At 46.1% G+C, this 14,991-nt stretch overlaps 1 protein-coding gene across 6 annotated transcripts in view; it reads right to left on the reverse strand.

Moving 5' to 3' along the window:
* Window positions 1-14,991, reverse strand: part of actn1 (actinin, alpha 1) — a 47,682-nt gene that overhangs the window by 12,205 nt on the left and 20,486 nt on the right. For 4 of the 6 annotated variants that reach the window (XM_068580854.1, XM_068580853.1, XM_068580851.1 and 1 more), the window contains exons 2-8: window positions 13,610-13,724; window positions 12,779-12,898; window positions 9,450-9,536; window positions 8,737-8,824; window positions 5,062-5,140; window positions 4,568-4,649; window positions 3,762-3,847 (exon numbers count right to left, since the gene is read on the reverse strand). In XM_068580854.1, coding sequence (XP_068436955.1) covers window positions 3,762-3,847; window positions 4,568-4,649; window positions 5,062-5,140; window positions 8,737-8,824; window positions 9,450-9,536; window positions 12,779-12,898; window positions 13,610-13,724 — 657 coding nt within the window. Of the gene's footprint in view, window positions 1-2,276; window positions 2,363-3,761; window positions 3,848-4,567; window positions 4,650-5,061; window positions 5,141-8,736; window positions 8,825-9,449; window positions 9,537-12,778; window positions 12,899-13,609; window positions 13,725-14,991 lie in introns of all 6 variants that reach the window. The other 2 variants (XM_068580852.1, XM_068580856.1) reach the window with 1 other exon arrangement.

Genomic DNA, 14,991 nt, shown 5'->3' on the forward strand with positions numbered 1-14,991 from the left:
GGGGCGGCTCCCGTGAGATTAAACCCAGCTCCCAGTGGGGATGAAGACGGACTCATCCGTGACACAACAACCTCCTGAACACCCGTGGGGTCTTCATCACTGGACGGGGCGACGCATGAGGGCGAAGCAGAGTCGAGAAACAGCAGCAGAGTGAAGAATAGAGCGAGAAATTTGAGGAAAAACATGCACAAAGTCTGCAGGACATGGGGGCAGATTTGTTTGGTTTTTTTTGCTTTTGGAAAAGTTGCACATTCAGCTCCAAGTTAAAATCTAAATAAATCCATGAAGGACCGTCATGAATCAACCCAGACTGCAGCATTATCGATGTCCCTCTAAAGAAAAGAGATGATTTGATTTGAAAAAGTTGGTACATAAGCTCGGGGCATTGTCCTTTTAGAGCGTACGGACACACAAGACGGACCAGAAGACTTGGCTCGGTGGGAGAGATGCCGCGGGGGCCTCCGACATCCTTAAAAGGAGAGCCAGGATGTGCAGGTCGTGCTTCTGTGAGCTGATGTTTGCACGCTGGTTCTCCCTCCTGACGGCCGCGAGCTCGCTCGCGAATGACTTTGTCGTGACATGAGAGGAGCGAGAGGACAGCGGAGGGATCGATTCGGCGGGAAATAAAACGATCACAGCTGCTCTGTGGAGACGAAGTGGACCGACCCTCTGATTCTCAACATGTTCAGTCGCGGAGACGCTTCCAGCGTCATTACATCATGTCAACTGCACATTAAAAGGAGATTAATTACTTATTTCCCAAGTTTTGACTCGATAATGTAAATAAAGTTGGTGGAGTGACGTCTCCTGTCTTGATCTGTGTCTCGCAGACAAAGTTAAAAAGTTAAATTGACACAGATTTAAAAAGCCTCGAGGTCATGAGTCCTGAAGTAACTTCTCTTCCATTTTATTTGCAGTAAAACCTGCAATAACTTTTTTTTTTGTTTCTTCGGGGGAATCTTAAACTGTGAAGTTTAAGGTTACTTTTATTAAAGCGATGCAACTAAAGCACTTAAATAAGTTTAGATGAAGTTACGCTTTTCATTGTCTCTCAATGTTTCTATTTGTTTGTTCTTGCATCACGTTGTATATAAATTAGGAAGCAGAGATGAAATAAAACATAAATATGGATCGTAGCCTTTTCAATTGTATTTTCTGTAAACATGCACACACACTGCCTTTTGGAAAACTAATCCCCTTAATTAAATTTCATGAAAAAAAATCACGCAATTTAATCTTAAATACTAGAATCAGCTCCATAAACACGTAAGATGTTGAATGTGTTTGTAATTGTAGAACATAAACTCTCCACAGATCATCAAACTGCCTCGTAATCCCAGAAACATCCCTAAAAACACGACATCAGTGACCTCACTGGATTTTAAGCCCTGCATAATTAACCATGAATTCGCTTTATATTTGTCTCGATGTTTTCCGTACATAACAAGGAAGGAGATCTTTTTTTATTAGGGAACCGAGTTCAGAAAACGGGTAAAATGTGTATATAATTAAAACTAATAGTGTTTTTGTTCATATAGAGGTAGAACGCTGTAAAACTGTGCGCCGGCCTGCAGTGGTTTCCTGCCTCCTGCGCCATTAACAAGTGGATCCTAATAAAGATTTTAAGTACAGGAGGCTTAGCGGATATCCTGTGTGTGTGTGTGTGTGTGTGTGTGTGTGTGATGAGTCTCTGTTATTCTCCGCAGACATCTCTGGCGGACTTGGCTCGTCTTCGGGCATAATTTTATTCCACGGGGGGCGTCAGAGCCTCGTGCCGGCCGAGCAGAAAGGTTATCGGGGATCAATACTCGCCGCTGGAGGAGATAAGGAGGCGCTGAACAGCCGAGGGTCCGGTTTGCCGGCCCCAGCGCGAACAAAGTCATCGCGACTCACGGCGCACAATACAAGATGTCACTCATGTGGGCGTGTGTGGGTTTCAGTGACTGACAGCTGCTTTGGGCACGTTAGGAAAATGCCATTGGGAGCACGAAAAGGAGGCAGAGTTCAACCTAATTCATAAAATATTGATTAAAAAAAAAACATGCCCTCGAAATGTGTCACGTTATATTTGCATATGTGGATTTGCTGATGAATGAGGACAAATAATTCCGCGCAAAAGGCATCTTTCAACTTCCTTAAAAAAGGCATTGCAATAGCTGATATTTGGTGTCGTAGTGTTTCAGAGTCCCATGTTCTTTTCGTGATCTGCCGGGCGCTCTGGCGCGCGTCCGGCTGTTGCTTTGTGGAGAAGGACTCCTCTCCTTTTCGTTTCTCACCTTCTGCTTGCCCGAGAAGGCGTGGTAGTAACACGACACATAAGTCATGACGGCCTTCTCATCTGGCCTCAAGGTGCTAATGATGTCTGCCCAGGGAACAGCGGGAGGAAGGGGAGGGAGAGGACAGAGAAGAGAGAGAAATGCACAAGAGTAAAAGAGTGCCGAGACAAACAAAACAACAAAAAAAGGGCCAGCGGGGGGCGCAATCACTCGTGGAGGCAACAGCCGGGGCTCAAAGCGTCTCCAGTCTACCTAGAAGGTCCTCAAGGTGGTTGGCTTTTTTTTTTTTAGGAGGAAATCACTTCTGGATTTCTTGTGGGAAGTGAGCGGACGAAGTGAAACTAAAGTATCTGGGAAGCTGCGGCTCAATATAGAGTTTTTAAATAAATGAACACGTTGGAGCCAAGAGCCTCTCGCAGATCATCCAGAGATATGGGGTCAAATATCTGGCAATAACTGGAAAAGTATGGAGGATAACGGCAGTCCAACAGAGAGCCAAGATACCGTTTGCATGGAGGGAGGCACTTTACTCAACTTAAACATTATATTTCCTCATTTTTCGTGACTAAACTCAAGTTTTTAATTAAAGAAGCGGCTACGTCGCCCCTCAGAGTCCAGCGGTGGTCTCACTGCTCTCAGGGAGGCGGACCTTAGTTATAAACACAGACATCTTTTTTTTTTTCTATCCCCGAGTAGCTTAAACACAGCTGTGTTGAAGCGCTCACTCCGCCGCTGGGCCTCTCAAATCAACCTGACTCTTATGTAACTTCTGATTTGTGATGCCTCCCCCCTCATCCTCCTCATCCTCCTCCTCCTCCTCATCCTCATCCTCCTGCATCCTGACTGTCTGAGAGCACAATCCCAGAGTTCCTGTCGTGCCCCAAAGTGGCCATCAAACCAGCGGACAATCCTTCATTATCCAACAGGGGAGAAGTCCGACGTGACACTTCTTTCTCGCAGAGGAACAAGGAAAAACAAAAACAAAAGCGTAGCCAATCAGATTAAAAGACAGCTTGACGCTCGCTTTTTGAAAGTGCCATTTTTGAATTTCATCCGTTCCTCCACCCTCCATTCAAGCCGTCACTCTCAAGGATGAACATAACCATCCTTCTGAATGGCTACGCCCCCCATCAATCATCATCATTTATCAGACCGACTTCGCCGCGCCTCCCGCGAAGCGGAACGAAAAACCCTAAATTGGGGCCGAATTTTGCCGAAACCGACGAGCTAGACTGGAGACGCTCGCTATCGCCTCCGAGGAACAGAGTGGTCTTCCCGTCATGCGTTCGGTGGCGTGAACCATGCGGAAAAGTGAAGGAGAGCGACCCCTGTAGGGGGGCGCTGTGCACTGCAGAGAGAGAGAAGGGCACCGTTAGCTGAAAACACGCCGGAGCGGGTGGAAGGGGGGTGGGGAGGAAGGAGAAAAGGAGGCGAGGAGAGGAGCGTGGGAAGAGGACGAGGAAGGAGACGCTGCATCCGGGATACCTTCTGGGCGCCTGAGAAGGCGTGGTAGAAGCTAGAGACGTAGGTCATGATGGCCTTCTCGTCCGGACGGGCAGTGCCCACGATGTCTGCGGGGGAAGAAGGGGGGAGGTCGGGGGAGTAGGGGGGGGGAGGGGTGGAGGAGTCGTTAAACAGAGCACACAATGATGAAGACACAGGAAGAAGAGCCGGGGGGGGGTTCAGCTCTCCACATCAACAACATCCAGAGGGGGGAAAGAAAAACACGCGGCGTCACTGTCCAGATGTGCTGAACAGGGAGGATTTCATTGAAAATGTTGCCGCGTAAACAGCAACACACACACAGCTTTCAGGCGTCTGCGCGGTGCAGCAACAAGCGAGCAGACGCCTGCAGATCCACGGCGACGTCTGTCGCGTCCTGATGTGTTTGGAGAGCGAATTTGACGTTGGATGGAAAAGAGGATGTGGGTCTCCTTCTGTGTGCACAGCTGCATGTGTGAGCGTTCAGGCCAAAATAAACTCTCTCAGTGACGTCGCTGCAAACAGAAACACAAGAGACGGAGAAAAGGGAGAAACCACATATGTGCAGTTCTGGACTTCAAAAGGGATTTTAGAACTTTTTTGGGGGGCTTTTCACACGTCTGCAGAATCGGATTGTTGGTTTTTTGGCACGTCATGAAAAAAACAGGAGCGGTGCAGACGGCGTCTCCGTCGCCTTTCTGACTCCTGAGAGAGAATATTTTGGTCTTTGAACACAGATAAAAGGTTTGTCCTCATCATCATCATCATCATCGTCGTCGTCATCACTGTGTTCCTCGCCGCCTGCTCACCTTCTGCGTCCAACATCTTGGGGATGTCCAGGTACTTCTCTGCCACGTCGAAGGCCGTGTTCAGGTTGGTCATGGGGTCGTCCTGACGGCAGCAGACATATGATGGATTAATTAATAATGAAGATAATCGCATATCAAAGCCCTCTTTAGTAGTATTTAGTATTTCTTTTCTGGTGTCCGATTCATAATTTATTATTAACTCGATCAATGTTTTGTTGCTTAAAAAAAGTTCTCAAAAAAGGGAAAGAGCTTGAAAAACTAATGCATTAATAACTTCCTGTGTGTTGTTTGTTTGGCTCCCAGACGCCGTGCATTATTTAGCGGCTCAGACAGTCGGAGAATAAACAATCTGAGAAAAAGACACAAGAACGTGCGACGGCCGCTTCATGAGAAGTAAACTCATCTCGCTTCACTCTGAACTCGGGTGGATTTGGCGTCACATTTGAGATATAATATAGTGGTTCGTGTTCTCGGTGGACAAAACGCTCGCTCACCTTGCGCAGTTTTGCGTAGTCGATGAGCTCCGGACGGTGTCGATGAATGAGTGCACAGAAACCCAAACCATCTTTCCAGCTGAAACGGAGACAAGTGGAGACGAGAGTGAACGTGAAGTGAATCATAACAAGCTCAGGAGAAGAAGAAAAAAATGGGGAATTTGACCATTTTGACCATTCCCCTCCATCTGACTCCCTAATTAGTTTCATGTAACACACACACACACACAAACACACACGCTCCAAGCAGTGTGTTCCTGTAACGCAGCAGAAACCAGACCACCGACCGGCCCCAAACGGGGAGGATCCATTATCTAATGTACCACCGGGTCCGAGTCTCCAATTAAAGTCGAACCGCAGCTTCTGAAGTTTGAGATGTTATTTAGGGAGAGGCGCTTTCATCGCTCCGTTTGATTTATTTGTTTTATTTTAAGAAGAAAACACCGATACGCTTCATTTTCATGTTAGAAAAGGCCACGAGTGTGTGTTGGCACAAAGTCAATCCAAAGTATCTGATGTCATGTGCCTCTGTGAAGGAAACTAGAAACAGGGGACCCATCAAATTACTTTTCAAAAGGACTAAATTGTTAATAGCAGTCATTATATTTAGCGTCCGAGGGACAGATCCTGGAACAAGTTCAGAGGAAAGATAAATCCCTGCTCGGTGACTTTCGTACACTGAACAGACAGGAAACTTTGGTTCTGGGTTGCTTTACTTTTCCAGCATAACGTTCTTGCTGAAGGGTCTTTTTTCTTTTTCATTCATTTCCTGTGTTTATTTATAATGTTTTTACTATTTAAATACCAGACATGAACGCTTTCATTCGCTATCATTGGCTGTATTTTGTCAGGAGTGCTTTATTCCCGCCACAACACTGATAACCAGAGCTTATGAAGTAGATATGACAAAGCATAAACGCCGCCTCACAAAGCAGCATTAGCTTTCCTTTTGAGTCGTGTTGCTGTCAAATGTAATTCTTGTTGAAGCTCCGCTGGAAAATCTGTTTGAATCTGTCTTTTTGCTGCGAGCAGGTGGTGTTCAGTGGGTTTTTTAAGCATCAGCGCTCGGGCTGTCCGAGGCGACTAACACTCATACGATGCTGTCATTGAATTGATAAGTTGATTTTAACAAAAGCTCCTCTTTAAAAACTTGTCTTCACCAGAGAAGTGCTCGTATGTTTCTTAGAAATACGTCACTCAGCATGCCACTAACATGTACTGACGAAAAAAAATACACTTTGTGAGCGTTGAGAGAGTGAAAAGCTCAAAGGAGTCGAGGGGAACTGCTGATAATCCTCTTTGGGTTCGTCCCTACGAGCCCATCTGCATTGATGCCGGTACAAAAATTCCCTGATACGATAAATAAAGTCCTTAAAAAGTGCACACATTGCTGTAGTTGAATCCCGTTTTTGTCCTGTAACCGATGATCATGTGTTCATTAAAGCCCGGAGACGAGTTCCTCGTTCGGCCCTCTGAGGTTCATTGAAAGCCGGAGCGGTGACGTGATGGTGCAGTGAAACCTCCATTTCATTTCTGGGTGATTTACCGCTTCGGTCTTCTCGCAGGCTAACAAATTAGCGAGATGGGATAATTTTATGTATTACCTGCCATGCTAAGTGCCTGTAATGTGCGAGAGGGGCTTTTTTTTTTTACAAGGTGACTCCTCGTCTACCCGAAGCAGAAGCAGAAGCAGCGGCACTCTTTCCCCGTCTGCCTCTCATCTCGTGTGCGGCCATCGTCTCTCTCAGAGAAACCACATCAAAGGCCTCTGATCTGACGGGCCATCCTCTCCCTCACGGCGACCATCAGGCTTCTCCCCCCCCTCTTTTTTTTACCTTCTCCTGAAATGACCTCCCCTCAACCTTTTTTTCCGCGCGCCTCTCGGCTTTCATCCACATCTGAGGATCGCAGTGGTCGTCTTTCAATAATTCAACCGGCGCGGAGGCGTCCTGTGACGTGGGCCGCGGCTCAAATGGACCCGCTTCATGGCCAGGACGCGAGCGGAGGATGCTAACTCTTCAGGCAGTTTGATATCACGTCAAAAAACACACTGGTTGATTATTGCCGACTCTGCTTTATGAGAACATGTCTGCTGGTCTGTTCTCTGTTAAATCCGGCTGGGCATCTGTTCAGCATCAGCCCCGTCTGAGGCGCTAACCATGTCTGATATTTTAACGCAATCCTGGTGCGTAAAATGTATTTTTTTTAATATAAATTCTGAACTGAATTTAAAGCTAGGAGCTAGTTGCAGTTTACTACTGCAGAGGTCAGAGCGCTCTTAGTGCCTCTCTTGAAACACTTTCTTATTCAAACTCTTCAGGCTTTCTCTTTAAGTTTTTAAGGAGTTTTCTTTGGCCGGATGCAAACAAGCCATTTACCTTCTGCTGGTGAAACCGAGTAACTGCACCAAGATGCCAGAAACTGCAGGTCCTGGACTGTATAACCAAAACCAGAAGATTTCTTTCTTTTGTTTGACAGTCAGTGTCCAGACAGTAAACATGAGGCGAGAGAGAGAGGTACCGCCATGTAACAAAGCTCCCGGGACAGAAGTCCATCTGTGGAAGATGTTATGACTCGCAGGACGTCCTCATATTGTCCAACTGTCAACAGACAGAAGAGAAAAGCTCCTCTGAGTCGCCTCCAGTAATGAAGGTGGAAGTAGTTGGTTTGTGGAGTACGGTTTTGAAGCCTCCAGTTGTCTCCACCATCTTGTTTTTGTGACATGAGGGGGTGGAGCCAAGTACAACCGATCGCTGAATACACTTTTTATTCGATTTAAAAGGTTACAACTAACTTCTCTGAACTGAAAACACGCTGTGAAAAAGGTTAAAGTTCTCCCTCCCACATCTGACAACGCCGTAGTAGCGACCTGTCAATCACAAGGTAGCCCCGCCCTAAAGCATAGCCGGCTTTGTCATCTATTAGACTCTAAATGGACGATCATTTACTGAATCAACATCATGCTGCATTCAAGAAGACTTGAAACTACAGATTGAGACATAAACTCATGTTTACAATGTTTACTGAGGGAATAAATCAAGTGAGAAGTGGAGTTGTTTTTTCTTAGACTTCTTTACAATCTGAGTTATTTTTCACACCAGAGGAGTCGCCCCCTGGTGGCCATTAGAGAGAATGCAGGTTTAAAAGTCTTCTGCATGAGCTTCACCTTTCAGAAGTGGAGTTTTCCGCTACCGCAGATTTTCTGACTGACTTTAATTTTTTATGGCATTGTTCTCTGACCTCTAGACCTTTTGCAAACTTCACATGTAAACTTTTAATGTGAAAGTTTGAGTGGCCCCAACCTCGAACAACAACGACCTGCAGACAAACCACAGGCTGCTCTTATTCAACTCTTTCCTTGTGTCTTCTTCAGGACGATGAACACCAGCGAGAGCTCGCTGCTGCGAAGGCTGCGTGGGCAAAGTCCAAACTCTGCTGAGCTTCAGTTACAGGATATAACTGGATTTCAGCAAAATCGCGAAACTTTAGGGACGAAAAAGTAACCGAAAAACTCTTTCGGACCGTTTACTTTTGTTTCCTCTGGCTCGGATACAATTTGGCAATGTTTCATCTCTTAACACCCATGACTTCATGTGCATCATCTTATCACCTGTAACTGCATCTCTGCATCCGAGTAAAACACATTTTTATTCTGCTTATGACACGTCTTCTCACCTGATGTGAAAGTTTTGGATGTTGACGTTCTTGTAGGGCGCCGTCTTCCTCTGGCACCACAACAGCAGGCCCTCTTTGGCAGATGTCTCTGCGGTCGGGGGGAGAGAAGGGATCATTGTGAAGTTCAGGAAACTCTCAGGCTTTTTCACTTTGACCAACTCTCGACTAATCCCCCGTTTAGCGGTGGATAAAGTGGCGGTGAGGTGAATGGGAATCGTGTGCGACCGCTCGGCCGTTTCGCGCTCTCTCGTTTCCGGCCGACACCGAGAGGTGTCCGCTTTATCGTGTTGTCCCAAAAACAGTTGAATTAAATACTTAAATAAACGCTACCGTGGAATCCAGAGCCGAACAAATTCACCGCTGATCACTTCTGACATTCAAATTGGATTACAAGTGCGTTATATATTTTAACCAAGGCGAGGACCATAACGTTAACACGTCCGCCTCCATGGGAAAAGAGCAGTCTTTAGTTCATTCATATTCTAATTAACGCGCATTAGCTCGTCTATAAGTCGCATTGTGTGGCAGTTTTTTTTTTTTAAAGCTCAGTGAGAAGCGTGACAAAGGTCTTTCCACCGAGACACTGTGTCAATGAAGGGTTTTCAACTGCAAATTAAGACAGAGAGCCGTTCTTTTCAATGAAGTGAATGAACAAGAAGCGTGTGGAAATGTTCTCACACACACACACACACACACATACACACACACGGTACCTTCCACAGAAATGTCTTGAATGGCGAAGCGGAGGATTATGGTCCAGATCATTCCCAGGGTCATCTTCGCGTTGCCGTCTACGATCTCTGAAGAAAGGGCAAAGAGAATAACGATTATCTTTCAGAGCTTACACATTGATTTGGTAATCTCAACATAAATGGTTGAAAGTTGAAATTTTGTCCGTGTTCTCCATCTCATATCCGCTCAGTGCAACACATTGATGAGACCTTTCAAAGAGTTTCATCTTCTAAGCGACGCATATTTTCCCCAAAAGGTGAAATGTTATATTACGATTCCTCGGGTCAACATGTAGAAATCACCCTCCTACAGTGTAAAGTGTTACACTCCTTGAAAGTTAAAACCAACATCCTTAGCTTGCAGAAAGTGCTCGCATGCTAACATGCTAAGCTGTGACGGTGAACGGGGTAAACGACATTGAACCTGCGGCCCTCTAAACATCTGCATGGTCGCCTTGTCGCTGTGAGCACGTTAGCATTTAGCTCACAGCCCTGCTGTGGATAAGTACAGCCTCGCAGATCAAGGAGATTTTATCTTCATACAGCTCAAAGGGTTTTTCAATCTATACAACAAAGGAAACGTTCTAGCTTTAAACCTTCCCCAAAACTCTGTTAGTGGGCAGAAAACCAATTAGGAAACCTTTAGAAGAGCAACAGACATCAGCGAGGCTGTGAACCGGTCGTCTTTTCAGAAAGTCTAATTAGCTTACATAGCATTTAATAACGACAATGACTCTGAAGGATCTGCATCACAATGAAACAGTCATTTAAACGCTAGTGGAACAAAAGATACATGTCACACAAATGTCTTTACAAGAAAACGCAGCAATAGTTTCATCTGGATGAAAGTCAGTGCCACAGACAGAGCAGTAGAGAAACTTTTAAAATCACTAGAGTTTCAGCACTTCAATCCGTCAATAACAAGAAAGAAATAACGCCCTGATGCACAACTGGCCGCTGAACAACCTTTGCAAAGCAAATGACCGTCAACCATCTTTACTCTACATGATATCCTGCAATCACATATTGTATTATGTTCCATCCGGGCTCAGATTAGCTCACAGTGCTTGGAGCTGAAACAATGAGCAGTAAGCTCTAATGAATGAAACGTGTGGCGATTCAGTTCAATAATCGAGAGCTCGTGGTTGCTGTCAGTCACTTGGCGGCTGTGAATGAGCTGCCTCCGCCCGGTCCTTTCTGCCGATAATGAAAATCCTCCTCAACAGGTCACCCTGTTTGCCCTCCTTCAATAATCATTTGTTTCTCCCCGTAATCCAATAAGGAGGCCGGGCACGAGCCGCGCCAAACTGTGACCGCGAGACGTCCCGTCAGACGTGTGCGCCGCGTGACGCGCCGCGAACGACGGCGGCCGGGATCGAAATTAGGGAGGCGGAGAAAAGTCGGGCTGTGTTGTTGGAGCTGACGCACGCTTATAAATGTTGAGATTAGTCCTGATGAACATGACCGATCAACATGGGGGAGGAACACAAATCCGGTTAATTCCCTTTGAATGCACCCCTCCCCCCTCCACCCCCACCTACACCCCGCTCTCCTTCATCCCTCACCCACAACAAACCCCCCACCTCCTGCTCCTTCATCCCTCACCCACAACAAACCCTTCCCTGATGGAGGAGCACGGATCTGACCCTCCAACCAGCCCCGTGCCGCCGCCGCAGCGAGCAGCGCGCTGGGCTGCAGGGCCGCTCCACCAGGATTATAATCTGTCTGGAATGCTGGTCTGGTTTAGGAGCTTTTATCCCGGCCTCTTTGTGCCACTGAGAAGCAAATCTCCATCTTATTGAGAACTTTTCGTCCTTTTTGGAGCCAGATTTTAAGTGAAGAAAATCAGCTCGCTCGATGATATTAGTTTGCTCGTAGTAACGGTTGATGAATTACAACATTCACTGCTGCCTTTGGTTTTCTTTCCCTTCGAGGTGATTGAGTCATCGAGAAAATAACCTGCAGATTCATCAGTAAAAATATTTTTTTCTAACCTTATTTTGCCATCAGTGTGGCATTGAGTTAACACTTCCTTTTATAATAGACAACATCGACTTGGTAGTTCAGTATTTTTGCCGTGTGGGCAGAGCGCAGGCCGGGGGGAGAATCGTCGCCTAAAATATGTGAAATCATTATTTTATCGATCCATGTTTTAATGAAGATGTAGCAGGATTATGCACCAGTCAGCTGTTTTTTTTTTTTTTTTCCAGTTTGTCATGTTTGTGTCAGACAGTGAAAGGACTGGAGAGAAGAGAAAGGGTTGAACAAAGGTCAGAGGTCAATCTTGTTAGGTCCCCTGTGTGTTTAACATGGATGTGACTCATTTGCAATGGATCATGTTCTGTAAAAAAAAAAAAAAAAAAAAAAAAAAGTTTTGGTTTTATGAAATCGCTGCTGCCATCCCGAAACATCAGGCGTTCACGGCGAGGAAATAATATTTGTCAACAATTTTCATGAGAACTATTCCTTCAGTAAAAAGTAGTTGCAGCAGAAATTGTCGACGCTGCAATTTATGTAGGAACCAGTCGTAACCTGGACTCACTTTCTGGAAAAAGAAGCTATTGTTGAGTTTTTTTAAACATGCAATATTTCTGCAATTTGAAGGAGAATATACATTTGATTTTGTTGCTCATAATATTGAAGCAAAACATGCAACATCTGCATGGCTATACACGGCCAGGGGGAAGTAGAAATATACATATACATACGATGGCTGACGTGACCCTTTGAGAGCTTTCAAATATTGTTTGCAGTTTACAACATACATGTCCAAACTCTGTGTGTGTGTGTGTGTGTGTGTGTGTGTGTGTGTGTGTGTGTGTGTGTGTGTGTGTGTGTGTGTGTGTGTGTGTGTGTGTGTGTGTGAACGGGGGAGATAGATAGCGAGAGAGTGACTGTTTACTGCGCTAAGGAGTTGTTTACTCTCCGATGGGAGGAGGACGGACATCCCCGAGTCGTTCGAGCTGAACGATGAGCGGCCTCGGCGCCCTCCAGGGGATGGCTGATCCTGAGATCTCCTCAGAAAACGCACCGCAAAGCACAAGCTCTGAAATAAGGATGTCATTAAACTGCACAGCAGCCGGCGGCTCCGCCGCGGTAACGAGAGACACCGAGAGAGAGAGACTCCATTAGCCACAGCAGGCAGAAATAGTAGCTATTGATTTGGCTGATGGTCTAATTAAAACCAATAGGTGACAATCTGAGATGTAAACACATTTAGAGAAGGTCAGGTCACTTCGTGAAAGACGCCCCTGACCTTCATCTTCTGGCTTGAAAATGTCATCATCAGACGGCGATGCGGCGTCACTCACCCTCGGCTCCGATGGACACCAGCTTCACTCCTTTGCCGGCGATGAAGTCGAGCGCTTTGTTCACGTTGGAGATCTTGTGGACTCTCATCTTGCCTCTCTCTGGTTTGGCCAAGCGTTCGCCTAGACGGGCAAACGCGACAGATCCAGAGAGATGAATACGGACGTTTGTCATGGGAAAGAAATTATGTTCTGTTTCCTGGAGTGAACCAAACGTTCATTTCGCACAGCTTTGACATTTTGTGACTTTTCTTATTGTTTTAAATCAATAGTTTGACATTTTGGGTACTACTCTTATTCGCTTTCTTAAGCTCAATTTAAAGCTAAATTTGTGGATTAGATATAACATGATTAACTAGTTTTAGAGGTCCTGGGAGGCAATTTTTGTTTTCCGTTGGAAATAGCTTTGGTTTGCAGTCTTTGTGCTGAGCCAAGCTATCTGTCTGTCGGTTGTAGCTTCATATTAAATACATAGTAAAATAAGATTAATTCACAATTGTTCGGGAATTTAGGCAACTGCAAAACATACATGTTAGGATATGTTTTTTCCTCTTTCTATAAAACATTTGAGAAAATGTAACACTCCGCCTGAAATCCCTCTTGACGGTGAGGATTTAATCTAAATCATTCTCGTATTGTGAACCTGCACTCGTGTATAAATACGTCACTTTAATAAAACAGACATCAGAGAGTCGTGTCAATCTTTTCTTCTAACTTTCAGCAAGAAAGCGAGTCAGCATGTTCCACCTGAAAATGTCAAACTCTTCATTAAAGTCTGATCCTGATCCAAACTGTCTGCGTTCAGCTAATCCTGTTAAGTCAGACGGCGTTTACCCGAGATGACCTCCAGCAGCAGCATGAGTTTCAGTCCATCCCGGAAGTCCTCCTCGATGTTCTCGATCTGTGTTCCCGCTTTCCTCAGGTGAGAGTTACACCAAGCTGTGAAGGTCTGTCGGGACGGAGAGCAGAGGGAGAAGGAAAAGCATCAGTCGCAGCACTTATACGCAGGTAATCCTACATTAAACGTGTCTGCAGCGGCCTGCAGTCCATCCATGAGTCCACATGAGCCACCCAGATGTTTGCTGGGTAAGCAATGCCGATTGTGATGCCACCGGAGTCTCTTTATGTTGGTTCATATGGGAGTTATTAAATTCACACCGTTTTACAATCCGTTGACAATGGCACGGGTCCAAAGCACTAAACCCCGCAGGGCTAACTTCATCACAGGCAGAATTATGCTAAGAAGTGAGATTTTCTACCGACTGGAAGACGCAGGTTCTGTCCTCCAAACCAAATCATTGGACGAGGTGAAACTTTGATGACGCCGCTGGAAGAAAAGCGAACGGATTTAAAAGTTATGACGACTCATTGTGAGGGAAACATGGACGTCGGAAGCAAATTACATCGCAATCCAGCCAATAGTTGCGAAGATATTTCACTCAAAACTCATCTCAACCTCATGATGGCGCCAGTAAAGGGAGGGGATCCCCAAAGTCAGGAGGGTCTATCCTCTGAGAACCATGAATCGATGCACGAAATGTCATACTAATCCATCCAAAATGTGTTGATTTCCGTCTGGAGCAAAGTGTTGGACCGGCCAACCAACAGTGGCCCCTCCATTAGGAAACGCTGCTTATAAAATGTGTTTAATGTGTCTGTTAGCTCCAGGTGTCGCTGAACCAGACCTACCGACTAATAAATGACTTTCCTGTCGGTTTATTCACACACTGCCACCACTTCATCCGAACCGTGCTAACGAGCTCGGAGCCGCGGCACACTGGAGCATTGTGTACTGTATACAGTAGGTGTAGCGGGCCCTCTGGATTCTCCGGCATGCTAACAACGCTAACGGAAAACATCTGGCGCGGGCTCTCAGCCGCCCAACAGGAGCTGGCAATGAGGGCCCGCGTCACGCAAACCCCGTTGTGAAACGCCTCTTTATGAGTTCCCCCGGGTTAATTACACCAGGGGCCCGAAACGCAGAGCCAGGCGCTGATGAAAGCCCGCACTGTCCTTCGCTGGCTCGGCCTTCAACGGACGGGGGAACAAAAGCCACTTGAAAGTCACTGGCGAGCGGGTTCGGAGCGCTCGAGGAACTTCCGCGATGAGATCACTCCGAGAACGGCGTGCCGTGAGGTTTTTGCCCGGCTATCAATAAACTCCAGAGACGGTTCTTCAGATGTGTGCGTGAGTTTGCCGGCGTGTGGAAGGGGAGT

The sequence above is a fragment of the Clinocottus analis genome, unplaced genomic scaffold (genome assembly GCF_023055335.1).
Source record: "Clinocottus analis isolate CAN_PGR_092001 unplaced genomic scaffold, fCliAna1.0.p SCAF_17, whole genome shotgun sequence".
Taxonomy (NCBI): domain Eukaryota; kingdom Metazoa; phylum Chordata; class Actinopteri; order Perciformes; family Cottidae; genus Clinocottus; species Clinocottus analis.